Source organism: Perna viridis, chromosome 8, assembly GCF_037379345.1.
Source record: "Perna viridis isolate PV_CMFRI_1.1 ecotype Kerala chromosome 8, ASM3737934v1, whole genome shotgun sequence".
Taxonomy (NCBI): Eukaryota; Metazoa; Mollusca; class Bivalvia; order Mytilida; family Mytilidae; genus Perna; species Perna viridis.
This window is the reverse complement of record NC_142452.1, coordinates 4021876-4034276: the sequence shown is the minus strand read 5'-3', so window position 1 is coordinate 4034276 and position 12401 is coordinate 4021876. Positions and strand designations below refer to the sequence as shown.

Genomic DNA, 12401 nt, shown 5'->3' with positions numbered 1-12401 from the left:
TATTAAAAAAACAGTTATCGTCCAATCCTAAAGATCTTTCAGGACATGCCTTACAGGTACTTTCCTCGAACGAAGCATCACGTATTAACAGGTAATTTCGATCCTTTCATATTTCACAAATATAAAACCATTCACGGTAATGACAGCTATCATCCCATATATATTGCAACGAAGGATCACCAGCCCATGGCCGTCGTCTGACGTTAGCACAATCACATTCGTTGTCTAAATGATAATAACCACTATCATAGTTATTTAGACCTGGAAGTACCCCATCACCATAAATATTGGTGAAGTTCTCTCCAGTCAGCCACACTTTTCTTTTTAAACCAATCCAGAAAGGACCATAACTACCTATCAACAATAATAAATAATCATGTTTTGCCAATCACTTAAATAAATTAAAGATGAAAGATGCAAGAATGTTGAAATATTTCTAATTAAGAATGTTGATAACGTCAAACAAAACATTCTGTTATATCACAAAGCACCAACAGCATTCAGTGAAACACCATACATTCTTTTTAATCACATGTTCCAATTGTTTTGATAACTATAAGAAAAGCACGAAACTATTTAACTTTGACATTAAAGCTTACATTTGATAGCGTTGCTTATGACCTCCCATTTCTGTTTGTTTTGAACGCTAATCAGATCTCCTCCGTCCTTCTTGCAGAATTGGCGTGCCTTTTTCCAAGATGTCCGTTCCATTACTATCTTAAAACAGGTGTTTGTATCTATGTCATAGTTGTAAGAAACGTCTGAACAAACTGAAAAATATTGATCACATCTATTTCTGTTGAAAATTACATTAAACACAACGACTGGAATGAAAACATAGGAAACAACAAAAATATTTTACTTGATTCCATGTTATTTTTTCTAATTTTATTTTAGTGATTTTTTGCAAAATTAGATCTATGGTATGTGAAATTGAATATTATAACTGCAAAATACACACATTGACGTTATTATTATTATTATTATTATTAACGTTGAGAAAAACCAAGCGTTTTTATTATAAAATATAAGAATATTTAAAACAGATAACACGTTGATCATAATGGATACTAAAACTCTTTACTTACAACGCTTCGTAACTGCAAACATGGCTCTGTTTGGGTTATTCGAGACCATTGTTGAATGTAGACCAGATACATCAGAATGAAAATAGCAGACTTTCATGTCTTGGTCCCATACGAATCTGTAACATTTGTCATGGGTTGCACAAATCACACTACATTCTGCTACTAATCGTAGTGGCAACTTAAATTGAAATGAGCTATTAACAGGACAGACGAGGTTCCATTTGTGGTAGGTAGTTTCGGTGAGATTGAGCCCATGTGCTGGAAAGGCCACAACAAAAAGTAATACAACTCCCTTATTCATACCTTTTCGGAATGATTGTGGTACTAAAATGAATCAAAAGTAACACGGTTTTAAACGGTTAGCAGCGTGCATCTAAAAATCAAATAACGTTTAAATCAAAACCTCCTTAATCAGTGATAGGTTCATTTTATGTTGCTTCGGGGATTTAAATATATGGAAGTACTTTGAAGGTACATTAAATGGAAATGATTTCACAAATATAAAACTAAATATTTAAAATAGAAAAATATGCTATTAACATCAATAGTTATTAATAAAATATTTGATAGTCATCCGGGATCGCTATTGTTTGGCAGTCGAACACACAAGGCCTTCAAATTACACACTTTTTTTAATAAACAAAAAGGTGTACGAAGAAACAACCACATAATCTGAACATTTATGGGACGTTTTGTTAAAAGAATGGCGCTTATTTGTCAGAATAACAACCTAATGTAGAAGGTATGTCATTCATCTTTGAAAATCAAAAAAAGTTATCAACGAGTACACAAGGGAACCACGGTTATAGCGGTAATCATAAGAATGTAATCCAGGGACAAAGACCAGACATAGAAAACAGACATACACAACATAAAATAACTAAAATCATACATACAAACTAACAAAAGCAAATGAGCCACTCGGACTCCACTAAAAACTGAGCGTCCTCTGCTTTTTTAGAAACACCCGCCGAGTTGCTCATAAAAAGTCAAGTCCGGGGTAGACAAACGAGGAAAGGAAAACTATGACCCCTTGAATAAATCAGTTTTCATGGTGCAGATGGATACACCATAATGATCCACGAGTTCATGATGACGACAATAAAACTCTGTAAGGATGACTTCAATCTTGTAGCAACATAACCCTGCTCCAGAAGCCTATTTGTTAGAGTTCTAGCGCAATACAAAAACTCTGCGTAGTCTCGGCAAGCTCTGTCATAACGTATGAGTTGTGATATGAACACTCCATACGCAGGTACTGAAGGGATGAAAAGAAAAAAGAAAAACATACAAAGCAAAAAAGGTAAATGAGCAACTCGGGCTACATTAAAGATAGGGAGCATGGACCAGGTAATCATAAAAAAGTCAAGACAAAAGAGGAAAGGAGAACTGAAGCGCAGAACAAATCAGTTTTCATGAAATACTTTTGATATTTTTATTGTGTATTTTTTTAATTTCATTTTCATTGTGTAATAACCTAAAATCGATTGGGTAATTTACTTTGAATAGATTTTTTTTCACGGTGTATAACATATGTCCTTCTATTGAATTTTTTTAAGTAGCTTTGTATTGTACTTAATGAATACATTTATGTTATCGGTACAACGCGGATGTTTGGTTTTTTTATCATTGCTTTATTTTTTTGTGTAGTTTAATTATATTTGTGTAATTTAATTGGGCGTAACATCTGTTTTCTGGTCGGCTTTTTTTCTCTCCTCCAACTGGTTTCCATTGGGGTCTTTTTGGAACCTGACTCCTATTTATTCCTCCAGTCATTAGTTTACAGTTTGCACATTCTTTCGTCCATTGCAAGTGTACGACACATTCCTTTTCATCTTTATTTACTTTTCCTCATCCGAAAACACATCTTGATCTTCCGATGAGGAAATGTTGCTTCTCAATCTCAATTTGTCGGGAGTACTCTGTTTCATGTCGATCAGTAAATATCCGTGGGGTTTGGCGGTGGCATACTCTTACGATTTCATAAATTAGTTTGTTTTTTTGGGGAACTTTTGCTGGGTCATGGTCATGGTCTGTAATACGGCTCTGGGATTCTTAAACAGACCCAAGTAATGGGCATTCAGACTGATGGTCTTGTGATACTGGTTTTTGTTTAACGGATTCTGGACCAACAACCTGACACTTTTATTTTTATGGTGAGAATATTTCGTAAAGAGATATGAAATAGATATCCCGAATTCATCAATTTTGTCGTCTATCACAAGCAAGTGTCTCTCTCTCTGAAATTCAAGGTGTCAATGTCTTGGAGTCCTTGTACAAAATCGACCTTCCATGGTTCCATAAATCGTACAATATCGTTTTTCAACTTCCGGTGGGTCCTGCTATGACGCTGGTAAAGGGAAAGGCCCACGGCATGAAAGTATCCCTTGGAAAAAGTTTTTGTTTGCTCGATCTTTGGTTACGTTTTCTTGAGTTTCATCCGGGATCGATTGGTGTACCCCTTTCATCGAAGTGTAATGGTCTTGGCGTAGTCCGTTCATCAAAGTCTCTTGGGTTTGTTCTTTCGCCAACGCATATTGGTTTAGTTCTGTCATCAAAGTATTGTAGTCCGATAAACCAGTTTGCAATGGTACTGTCTTTCTAAGGTTGTCTTTTGCTGGACAGGATGTATACGTGGACAGTATTGATCTGTTTGCATGTTTCTTTTATATTATATCTTCTTGTGAAGATCATCTTGCATTCTGGACAGGTCGTGGACATCTTGTAAATGACGGCCTTCTTCTTTGACAACTAAGAACAAAATGATAACAATTCTATTCGACTCTTACTTTTAGGACTATTTTTGCAAGTCTTCTTGATGACTTTCCTTCTATACTCTTATCCCCCTTTTTGGGCTTATGTTGGCTCTTTACCCACCCTTTCTTTCTTATGACCCATAATATTAACTCCTACTCCCGATTTGTGACTCCAAGTCTTGACTCTTACTCCCACTCTACTCCAACTTTTGACTCTTACTTCGACCCTTGACTCTTTACTCTTACTTCAGACTCTTGATTCTAACTGCCGACTCTTAACCCTAACTCTTAACTCTTTACTCCAATTCTTCACTCTAACTCCAACTCTTGACTCTTTATTTTACTCTACTGATTTCAGACACCTGCAATTTGCCCTTCACTTCTCCTAACTCTAGCCCGTTGACTGAATCTCACTCTATTACTATAAGTTTTAGCAACAAACTTGTAACTATTTCTTTCTCTAACTCTAAACTTCTAACCTGACATTAGGTTTAACACTAGATGGTTCTCGTTTTAACAATAACACTCATAACACAAAGCTCTAACTCCAAGTATTAACTAAGACCAAACCTGCTATAGACGCAAGTAGCCCGGCGCGATTCTAAAAATTTAACTCTAACCCTATCCTTGACCCTTTCCTTTCAACCAACTTTATTTCTAAAAGAGCTTCTCCTTCTTGAACGGTAACCTAATTGATAAACTATTTCTCACGTTTGTTGGCCATAGCCCTGACCCTGACAAATACCATGACTTGACCAAAGCCTTAAACAAAACCCTAAGCCTAACGCTAAACTTAACCATACCCTTAATCCTTACCCGAGCCTAGATCGAACGTTCAACTCTAACAACTTTTTTACACTGGACCTTATCTGAAACTCTAACCCTAACACTAGTTCTTTAACCAGCTCTCTAACACTTTACCTAACGCTGACCCAAGACATTTTAGTTACTTTATGGTTTTTTTTTGTTGTGTATGTCTATTTTCCATGTCTGGTCTTTGTCCCTGGATTACAGTCTTTTGTTTACTGCTATTACCTTTGTTCCCTTGATTACATTCTTATGTAATGAAGCTAAACCAAAAGAAAGACCTCTTCACAAAAAGGGTAGCTCAAAATCGATAACACCCATTAAAACCGTTAGCGACAGCATATCAAACATGAAAACTTTCACAAGCCTTTACCCGATACATAACAAGGGTCAAATCACCTGTGTGTGTAAGTGACTTGAAAACATGGAGAATACTATAGCAGTAACAAACTCCTTATAGATAAAAAAATAAAAGACAAACATTAAACGGTCATACAAATCTCAAATCTAAACAAAAAAGGTTGTGTAGGAAACAAACCACAAATGAAAATATGGAGAGAAAAATAAAATCCGATAGTCAATGGTTGACCTCCCCTACCCCTCCCGATTACAGTTGTCAGATCAAGTACACGCGACATGTAGACATTGATGGGAAGGATCCCTGTTCCTCTTCATGACTCAATGGTCCCCCATCCAAGGTCCACTTCCGGTCCATGGCCACCGGATGTGATGTCATGCGTCTGTGTATTGGGATGAATCACCTTGCACCACCTGAAAAATGATAATCCAAACGTGCGTGTATACTACTGAACAAGTCATACCTTTTCTAGAATTTTTTATCGACGTCATGGTGTCTGTAGGGTCATTCAAATCAAGCTCTTGTGGTTGGATAAGGTGTATTAAATCCCAGAAACTGAAACTATTTAATGATAAAACGCTATGTTTAAAGCGAAAACTGTGATCGAAGTCAAAGGATCTGCCTAAAGGTTATGCTATCAGTAATGAAGTCAGCTCATAAGATTGAAACAATGGATCATCAGGTAACGAGCAGTTTTTTTCCTTTGAACTACTAAACGTCTGTTAATAAACATGTGCAACACATAGACATAAAATGATCTCAAAGGCGGATTATTCGTAAGTATAACAAGACAAGGGACACAAACTGAAAAAAAAAAAATCACACGACACAAAGTACACGGATATCCTTTTTTATTAAAAAAAAACAGTTATCGTCCAATCCTAAAGATCTTTCAGGACATGCCTTACAGGTACTTTCCTCGAACGAAGCATCACGTATTAACAGGTAATTTCGATCCTTTCATATTTCACAAATATAAAACCATTCACGGTAATGACAGCTATCATCCCATATATATTGCAACGAAGGATCACCAGCCCATGGCCGTCGTCTGACGTTAGCACAATCACATTCGTTGTCTAAATGATAATAACCACTATCATAGTTATTTAGACCTGGAAGTACCCCATCACCATAAATATTGGTGAAGTTCTCTCCAGTCAGCCACACTTTTCTTTTTAAACCAATCCAGAAAGGACCATAACTACCTGTCAACAATAATAAATAATCATGTTTTGCCAATCACTTAAATAAATTAAAGATGAAAGATGCAAGAATGTTGAAATATTTCTAATTAAGAATGTTGATAACGTCAAACAAAACATTCTGTTATATCACAAAGCACCAACAGCATTCAGTGAAACACCATACATTCTTTTTAATCACATGTTCCAATTGTTTTGATAACTATAAGAAAAGCACGAAACTATTTAACTTTGACATTAAAGCTTACATTTGATAGCGTTGCTTATGACCTCCCATTTCTGTTTGTTTTGAACGCTAATCAGATCTCCTCCGTCCTTCTTGCAGAATTGGCGTGCCTTTTTCCAAGATGTCCGTTCCATTACTATCTTAAAACAGGTGTTTGTATCTATGTCATAGTTGTAAGAAACGTCTGAACAAACTGAAAAATATTGATCACATCTATTTCTGTTGAAAATTACATTAAACACAACGACTGGAATGAAAACATAGGAAACAACAAAAATATTTTACTTGATTCCATGTTATTTTTTCTAATTTTATTTTAGTGATTTTTTGCAAAATTAGATCTATGGTATGTGAAATTGAATATTATAACTGCAAAATACACACATTGACGTTATTATTATTATTATTATTAACGTTGAGAAAAACCAAGCGTTTTTATTATAAAATATAAGAATATTTAAAACAGATAACACGTTGATCATAATGGATACTAAAACTCTTTACTTACAACGCTTCGTAACTGCAAACATGGCTCTGTTTGGGTTATTCGAGACCATTGTTGAATGTAGACCAGACACATCAGAATGAAAATAGCAGACTTTCATGTCTTGGTCCCATACGAATCTGTAACATTTGTCATGGGTTGCACAAATCACACTACATTCTTCTGCTAATCGTAGTGGCAACTTGAATTGAAATGAGCTATTAACAGGACAGACGAGGTTCCATTTGTGGTAGGTAGTTTCGGTGAGATTGAGCCCATGTGCTGGAAAGGCCACAACAAAAAGTAATACAACTCCCTTATTCATACCTTTTCGGAATGGTTCTGTGGTACTAAGCGTGCATCTAAAAATAAAATAACGTTTAAAGCCAAACCTCCTTGATCAGTAACAGGTTCAATTTATGTTGCTTCAGGGATTTAAATATATGGAAGTACTTTTAAGATATATTATATGGAAATGATTTCACAAATATAAAACTAAATATTTAAAATAGAGAAAATTACCAACCATGCTGGAAAAGTTTCTATTAACATTAATAGTTATTAACAAAATATATGATAGTTTTTCGAGATCGTTATTGTTTGGCTGTCGAAAGATAAAGTTTTCAAATAACAAAGAAGCGCGAAACAACCATATAATCTAAACATTAATAGGCCTTTTTTTAAAGATAGACGCTGATTTGTCAGGATGACAAGGTGATGTAGAAGGTACGTCATAAAATAATAAATTTGTCTTCATGTCATTCATATTTGGAAATTAAACGTTATCAAAATCACTAAAAAGGAATCAATTGTGACACTGGTTGCAGAAAATCCCGAATATATCATTACTAAGTAAGAGTACTAGCTTTAGTCATTAAAATGAATTTACTGAAACATATTTTGCAAGGGTTTGGTTTTTTATTCTACACTGATATCGAAAACCGTAAGTGTGATCGAAACTCTGTTAATTTCATTAGTTCGCAACCGTCATATTTTCTTGAAATTGTTTGCACATCATAACCTTTAATATATACATACACACTAAGCAATATACAGGTTTTTTTTATGGAAAAGGCGGTTGGTTCCAGAGTATCTTAAAATATGTCTTTATGAAATATTACTGGTGAAAAAAAAATAAAAAAGTAAAAAAATCGTATTGAAAACTTGTTCATGATATCTGCTTATCTTTTATAAGTACATACTGAATAAAATGTATGCGAAATTTACATTTTTATTGTATCAGTTTATTCATAGTACACTGAACATAGAGATATTAATAAAAATCATGTTTGAATTTAATGACGTGGAAAAAACAATATCAAAGGTACTGACGAGGAATAATCGTTAGTTTAATCAATTCCTGGAAGTCCAAAATGCTAATAGGCAAATAACTTTTTGCACAACACAAAATAATCGAAAAATTCACACAGAAAAGCCAACTGTTCGAACCAAACGTAACGCTGGCATGACCTCAGAAGGGTGATCAGTTCCTGCTATTTTGCATTAATCATGCACCTGCTTAAAGTCATAAGAGCATCACAGTGGTAGACATAAAACCTCTGCTCCTTCGTAAGCGGCGCTTATTGCAAAAACGGTTGATTAATTCATAATCTTAAATAATTTTAATTTGGTGAAAGAAAACGAATATTCAAGTCATATACGAAATTTGTTTCAATAATCAAATTGACTCTAATCATTACATTGAAAGCTTTACATATACTTATAATAAAACATAATTAAGATTGAAAATAAGATATAAAAGAAATTATGTATCTTAACATTTAAAGTAAAAATTCCAAGATTATCATTATCCAAAATATTAAAAAGTCAAATATCTAAAATAAAAATAATGATTCCTTTTATGGGTATAAAAGAATACATTTAAAATAGGAAATAACTAGAAAAGTTCGCCAAGCAACTTAAATAATGAATAAAATCAACAAAATACACGAAAATAACGAACGTACAATAATTAATAAAAATATACTTTTCCTGTTGAAATTAGGGTAAGCAAGTTAACAAATAAGGTTTAACATTACTTTCAAACCTGAAACTGATTAATCATTTTTCAATGCACAGGGTAAAATATTCCAGAGTAGAGAAACCTTTCTCTATATAAGATTTGGTTCGAAGAGGAAAAAAAATTAATTAGTGCAAGTATCCACTGGTTGTAAAGAACGGGTTGGTTGATAGAAACTGACTACTTCCTGTATATAAATGGTTGCACTGTCTTTAGCGACACTAGAATCCTGTATTGACACCAATAATGCATTGGAAACCAAAGATGAAAGGATCTTGATGTTCCTCAGTTCTCTGTATCAACCGTGCTGATGTATTTTGATCACTTCAATGTGTGTTTGCTTGTTCAATGAATAAATATTCTTTATAATTCAAAACACTTATTAACTTATTATGCTTATTTACTATTACAAAGACTTGAAATTACACCTATGCTTGAAAATTAAGGAAAATTAATATTGAATCATAAGTATATAATATAAACATTCTGAACCAATGGTATATTTTAATGTACTTTGAATGTTGTTGTCTCCTTACTAAACTTTTGCACTGATCTTTACGACATTCCTATTTCACATATGTAAAACAATTGACGGTAGTGACAGCTCTCATTTCAAATATATTGTAAAGAAGGATCACCAGCCCATGGTCATCGTCTGACATTAGCACAATCACATTCGTTGTCTATTTGATAGTAATCGTGATCGTAGTTATTCAAACTTGGAAGTTCCGTATCACCATAAATATTGGCGAAGTTGTCTTCACTTAACCACACTTTTCTTTTCAATCCTAGCCAAAAAGTACCTTAATTACCTGCCGAATGAAATTATTAAGTAACAATTTTACACTTCAAAAACATAATTAAAAGTCAATATGCAATATGCAGTGAAAGGGAAATAATGACAAGGCAAGTAAAAAACTTATATATCTATCAATACCAATATCAATTAATCAAATCTTACTAAAATCGGAATGCTGATGACTTGATGAGTCAAAATCCAGAAAATATTTGACATTATATATACCACAAGGCATCTCTATCTAAAGATTAATCAAGGGAACCAAGGTTACAGCGGTAATCAAAAGAATGTAATCCAGAGACAAAGAGCAGACATGGAAAACAGACATACACAACAAAGAACATAAAGTAACTAAAATCATACATACAAGTAACAAAAGTAAATGTAAACTAAAAAGTAAACTAAACTGTTTAAGTAAACAGTAAAAGACTCATAAAATACGATTTCCTTTGGTATGTACATCTGTCAAGATTAAATTTTACAAGAAAAGAAAAGTTTTAACGATGTTTTTTTTTGTGAAACATCAGAATGGTGATCGTGGACTCTTCGTGTAACACAGCCAAGCTCTAGATGAAAAATATATTGTACTGACGATAAATGAGTAAAGAATTATGTTCATGGTCGTATGGAACTAGAAACATGACACTGTATAATTATTTCTTCACAATTTAGAGAGGCTCCTTACAACAAAAAATGAATGACATTATAAACGGCACATACCCTTAAGACCCATGTACCACACAGACAATCACATAAAATGCTTATAATTGAAATGGGTTGTGGTGACATCGAAAAATTCCCCAGTGATAAAATTGAATTCTTCTTTAACATGATAAATTGTAACGGATATGTGACCTTTTCCTAACAGTATTATTGGTCAAAGTTCAAATGGCAAATTTATTACTGGAGTTTAAACAGTATTCAAACAAATATAAAATGCATATTTGATATACCTTTAATCATCTATATCACATAAGATTCAAACAAATGCAGTTACCCGCTGGATTATTCTAGTTATAAGTTATATATTAATGTATAGTAAGTATATACCACTTTACATGACGGACGTAATTCTTTTGTCAATTCAGTTCGATCCAAGTGCTGAATTGCAAGTGAATCATTGCCAGTATAACTCCTCTTACATTTAATATTATGAATGATGAGATCCCACTTCTCTTTGCTTTGTATGCTTATAAGATCTCCACCATCTTCTTGACAATGCTGTCGGGCATTCTTCCATGTCGTCTTTTCCAGTACTACTTTAAAACAAACCTTGGTATCTATGTCATAGCTATAATTATTTACACAAGCTGAAAAAAACACTGATGGATAAAAAAGTAATTTCTATTGATGATGAAATAGGAATGTAATTATATAAGACCTGTTCCATTCAGTCTCTGCATGTAGGATTTAACAACATTACATTCTATATTCTGTTAAAGCATTATTCAAAAGGAAATCCCGAAAATTTCATCTGAGCAGAAAGTAGAATGAAGTTCCGTTAGATATTCATGCAGTGATTGAATAGATCAATTGATATGCGAGAAATTGCTATCATTTGACGTCTTTCGTCGTGCTTGTTAATAATTATGGCCGCCGTTTATCAAAAAAAAAAAAGAACATTGGGGTCAGCATTTTTTTGCATATATCTCCATAGGGGAGAGGCTTAGTTAAAACCTGACTAGGGCAAGGAAAATGTTCTGCATTATGAGATCTACCTGTTTTCGAATTTGGGTTTAAATCTGTTAACCAATGTTGGATTTTTCTCAATTCTTAATAGTAATACCTTGAAAAAACTTCTACTCAGAAACTTATTCACGGAATTCAATGAAAGTTGATATAATATTAGGTAGATATTAGACTTTAGATTTGTTATCCAAGAAAAAACATGACCGCTTTTACAAAAAGAATTAAGAATGTGGTTAATCAAGCCAGGCGAGCAATTTAGGCTCTTTAGAGGTAACTAGAAGTAACAGGCTTTGTAAGACAAAAACATGACCTCTTTTACAAAAACAAATTACGAATGTTGCTAATTACGCCAGGTGAGCGCTTCGGGTCTTTGGAATTTAGTTTAAGTAACAATCTTTCTAAATATCAGTCCAATGGTGCTTCATGTATGTCAAAAACCCACCGAATTCAGTTTTATCTCTTGTTTAAAAATAGTTATTGATCACATAACCCGTCTTAGTTTGTCTTTGGTTGTTGCACTTTTGAGAAAAATATAGATTATACATGAAATTGGTACTGTGCAAGAGTTGTCGTTCTTGATTTGGATACATTTGGTTGATTTTAGTGGGAGACAGGTGTTTGATTTTCAAAAAAGTATATATCTGAATGCAGAAATGACAGTCTTTATGTGAAAGTATAGCATATGTAGACTAAAAAAGCATTGTTTATTTGGTGGGTTTTCCTACACCATGAATCACTTGAACAATGGCAGTGTCGAATTTTATGTGGACTGGTACTTAAATGTCCACTTCCGTGTTAGAAGTATTATCACATACTCACATCTTATAGTTTCGGTGTACTTCTCTAAGACTGAGTTTTCAGATGCTGTTAATGAGTATAAAGTTAAAGCACCTGAAAAAGGTGGCACTCTTTCATCTCTGGATCCAAAATCCACACCTTGCAATTGTGCGAATAATCGGTGGCACATAT

General features: G+C 33.7%; 2 protein-coding genes across 2 annotated transcripts; both read right to left on the bottom strand.

Moving 5' to 3' along the window:
• On the bottom strand, positions 1 to 1424 carry LOC148609003 (chondrolectin-like). Its single transcript, XM_088542010.1, has 3 exons — positions 1089 to 1424; positions 600 to 770; positions 1 to 354 (listed from the first exon to the last, which is right to left on the bottom strand). The coding sequence occupies exons 1-3, from the start codon at positions 1387 to 1389 to the stop codon at positions 107 to 109; spliced, it is 720 nt and encodes a 239-aa protein (XP_088398136.1). The 5' UTR covers positions 1390 to 1424; the 3' UTR covers positions 1 to 106.
• Positions 1425 to 5748: 4324 nt separating this feature from the next.
• On the bottom strand, positions 5749 to 7316 carry LOC148609002 (chondrolectin-like). Its single transcript, XM_088541906.1, has 3 exons — positions 6949 to 7316; positions 6463 to 6633; positions 5749 to 6217 (listed from the first exon to the last, which is right to left on the bottom strand). The coding sequence occupies exons 1-3, from the start codon at positions 7247 to 7249 to the stop codon at positions 5970 to 5972; spliced, it is 720 nt and encodes a 239-aa protein (XP_088398032.1). The 5' UTR covers positions 7250 to 7316; the 3' UTR covers positions 5749 to 5969.
• Between the last annotated feature and the right edge of the window lie 5085 nt (positions 7317 to 12401).

What these genes read in the sequence shown, in the direction of transcription:
- LOC148609003 (XM_088542010.1), bottom strand. Translation starts at nt 1,389, where the DNA reads ATGAATAAGGGAGTTGTATTACTTTTTGTTGTGGCCTTTCCAGCACAT. An exon ending in GTTTGCAGTTACGAAGCGTT is followed by an intron (nt 771 to 1,088) that starts GTAAGTAAAGAG and finishes AATATTTTTCAG; the next exon opens with TTTGTTCAGACGTTTCTTAC. An exon ending in CATAAGCAACGCTATCAAAT is followed by an intron (nt 355 to 599) that starts GTAAGCTTTAAT and finishes TATTGTTGATAG; the next exon opens with GTAGTTATGGTCCTTTCTGG.
- LOC148609002 (XM_088541906.1), bottom strand. Translation starts at nt 7,249, where the DNA reads ATGAATAAGGGAGTTGTATTACTTTTTGTTGTGGCCTTTCCAGCACAT. An exon ending in GTTTGCAGTTACGAAGCGTT is followed by an intron (nt 6,634 to 6,948) that starts GTAAGTAAAGAG and finishes AATATTTTTCAG; the next exon opens with TTTGTTCAGACGTTTCTTAC. An exon ending in CATAAGCAACGCTATCAAAT is followed by an intron (nt 6,218 to 6,462) that starts GTAAGCTTTAAT and finishes TATTGTTGACAG; the next exon opens with GTAGTTATGGTCCTTTCTGG.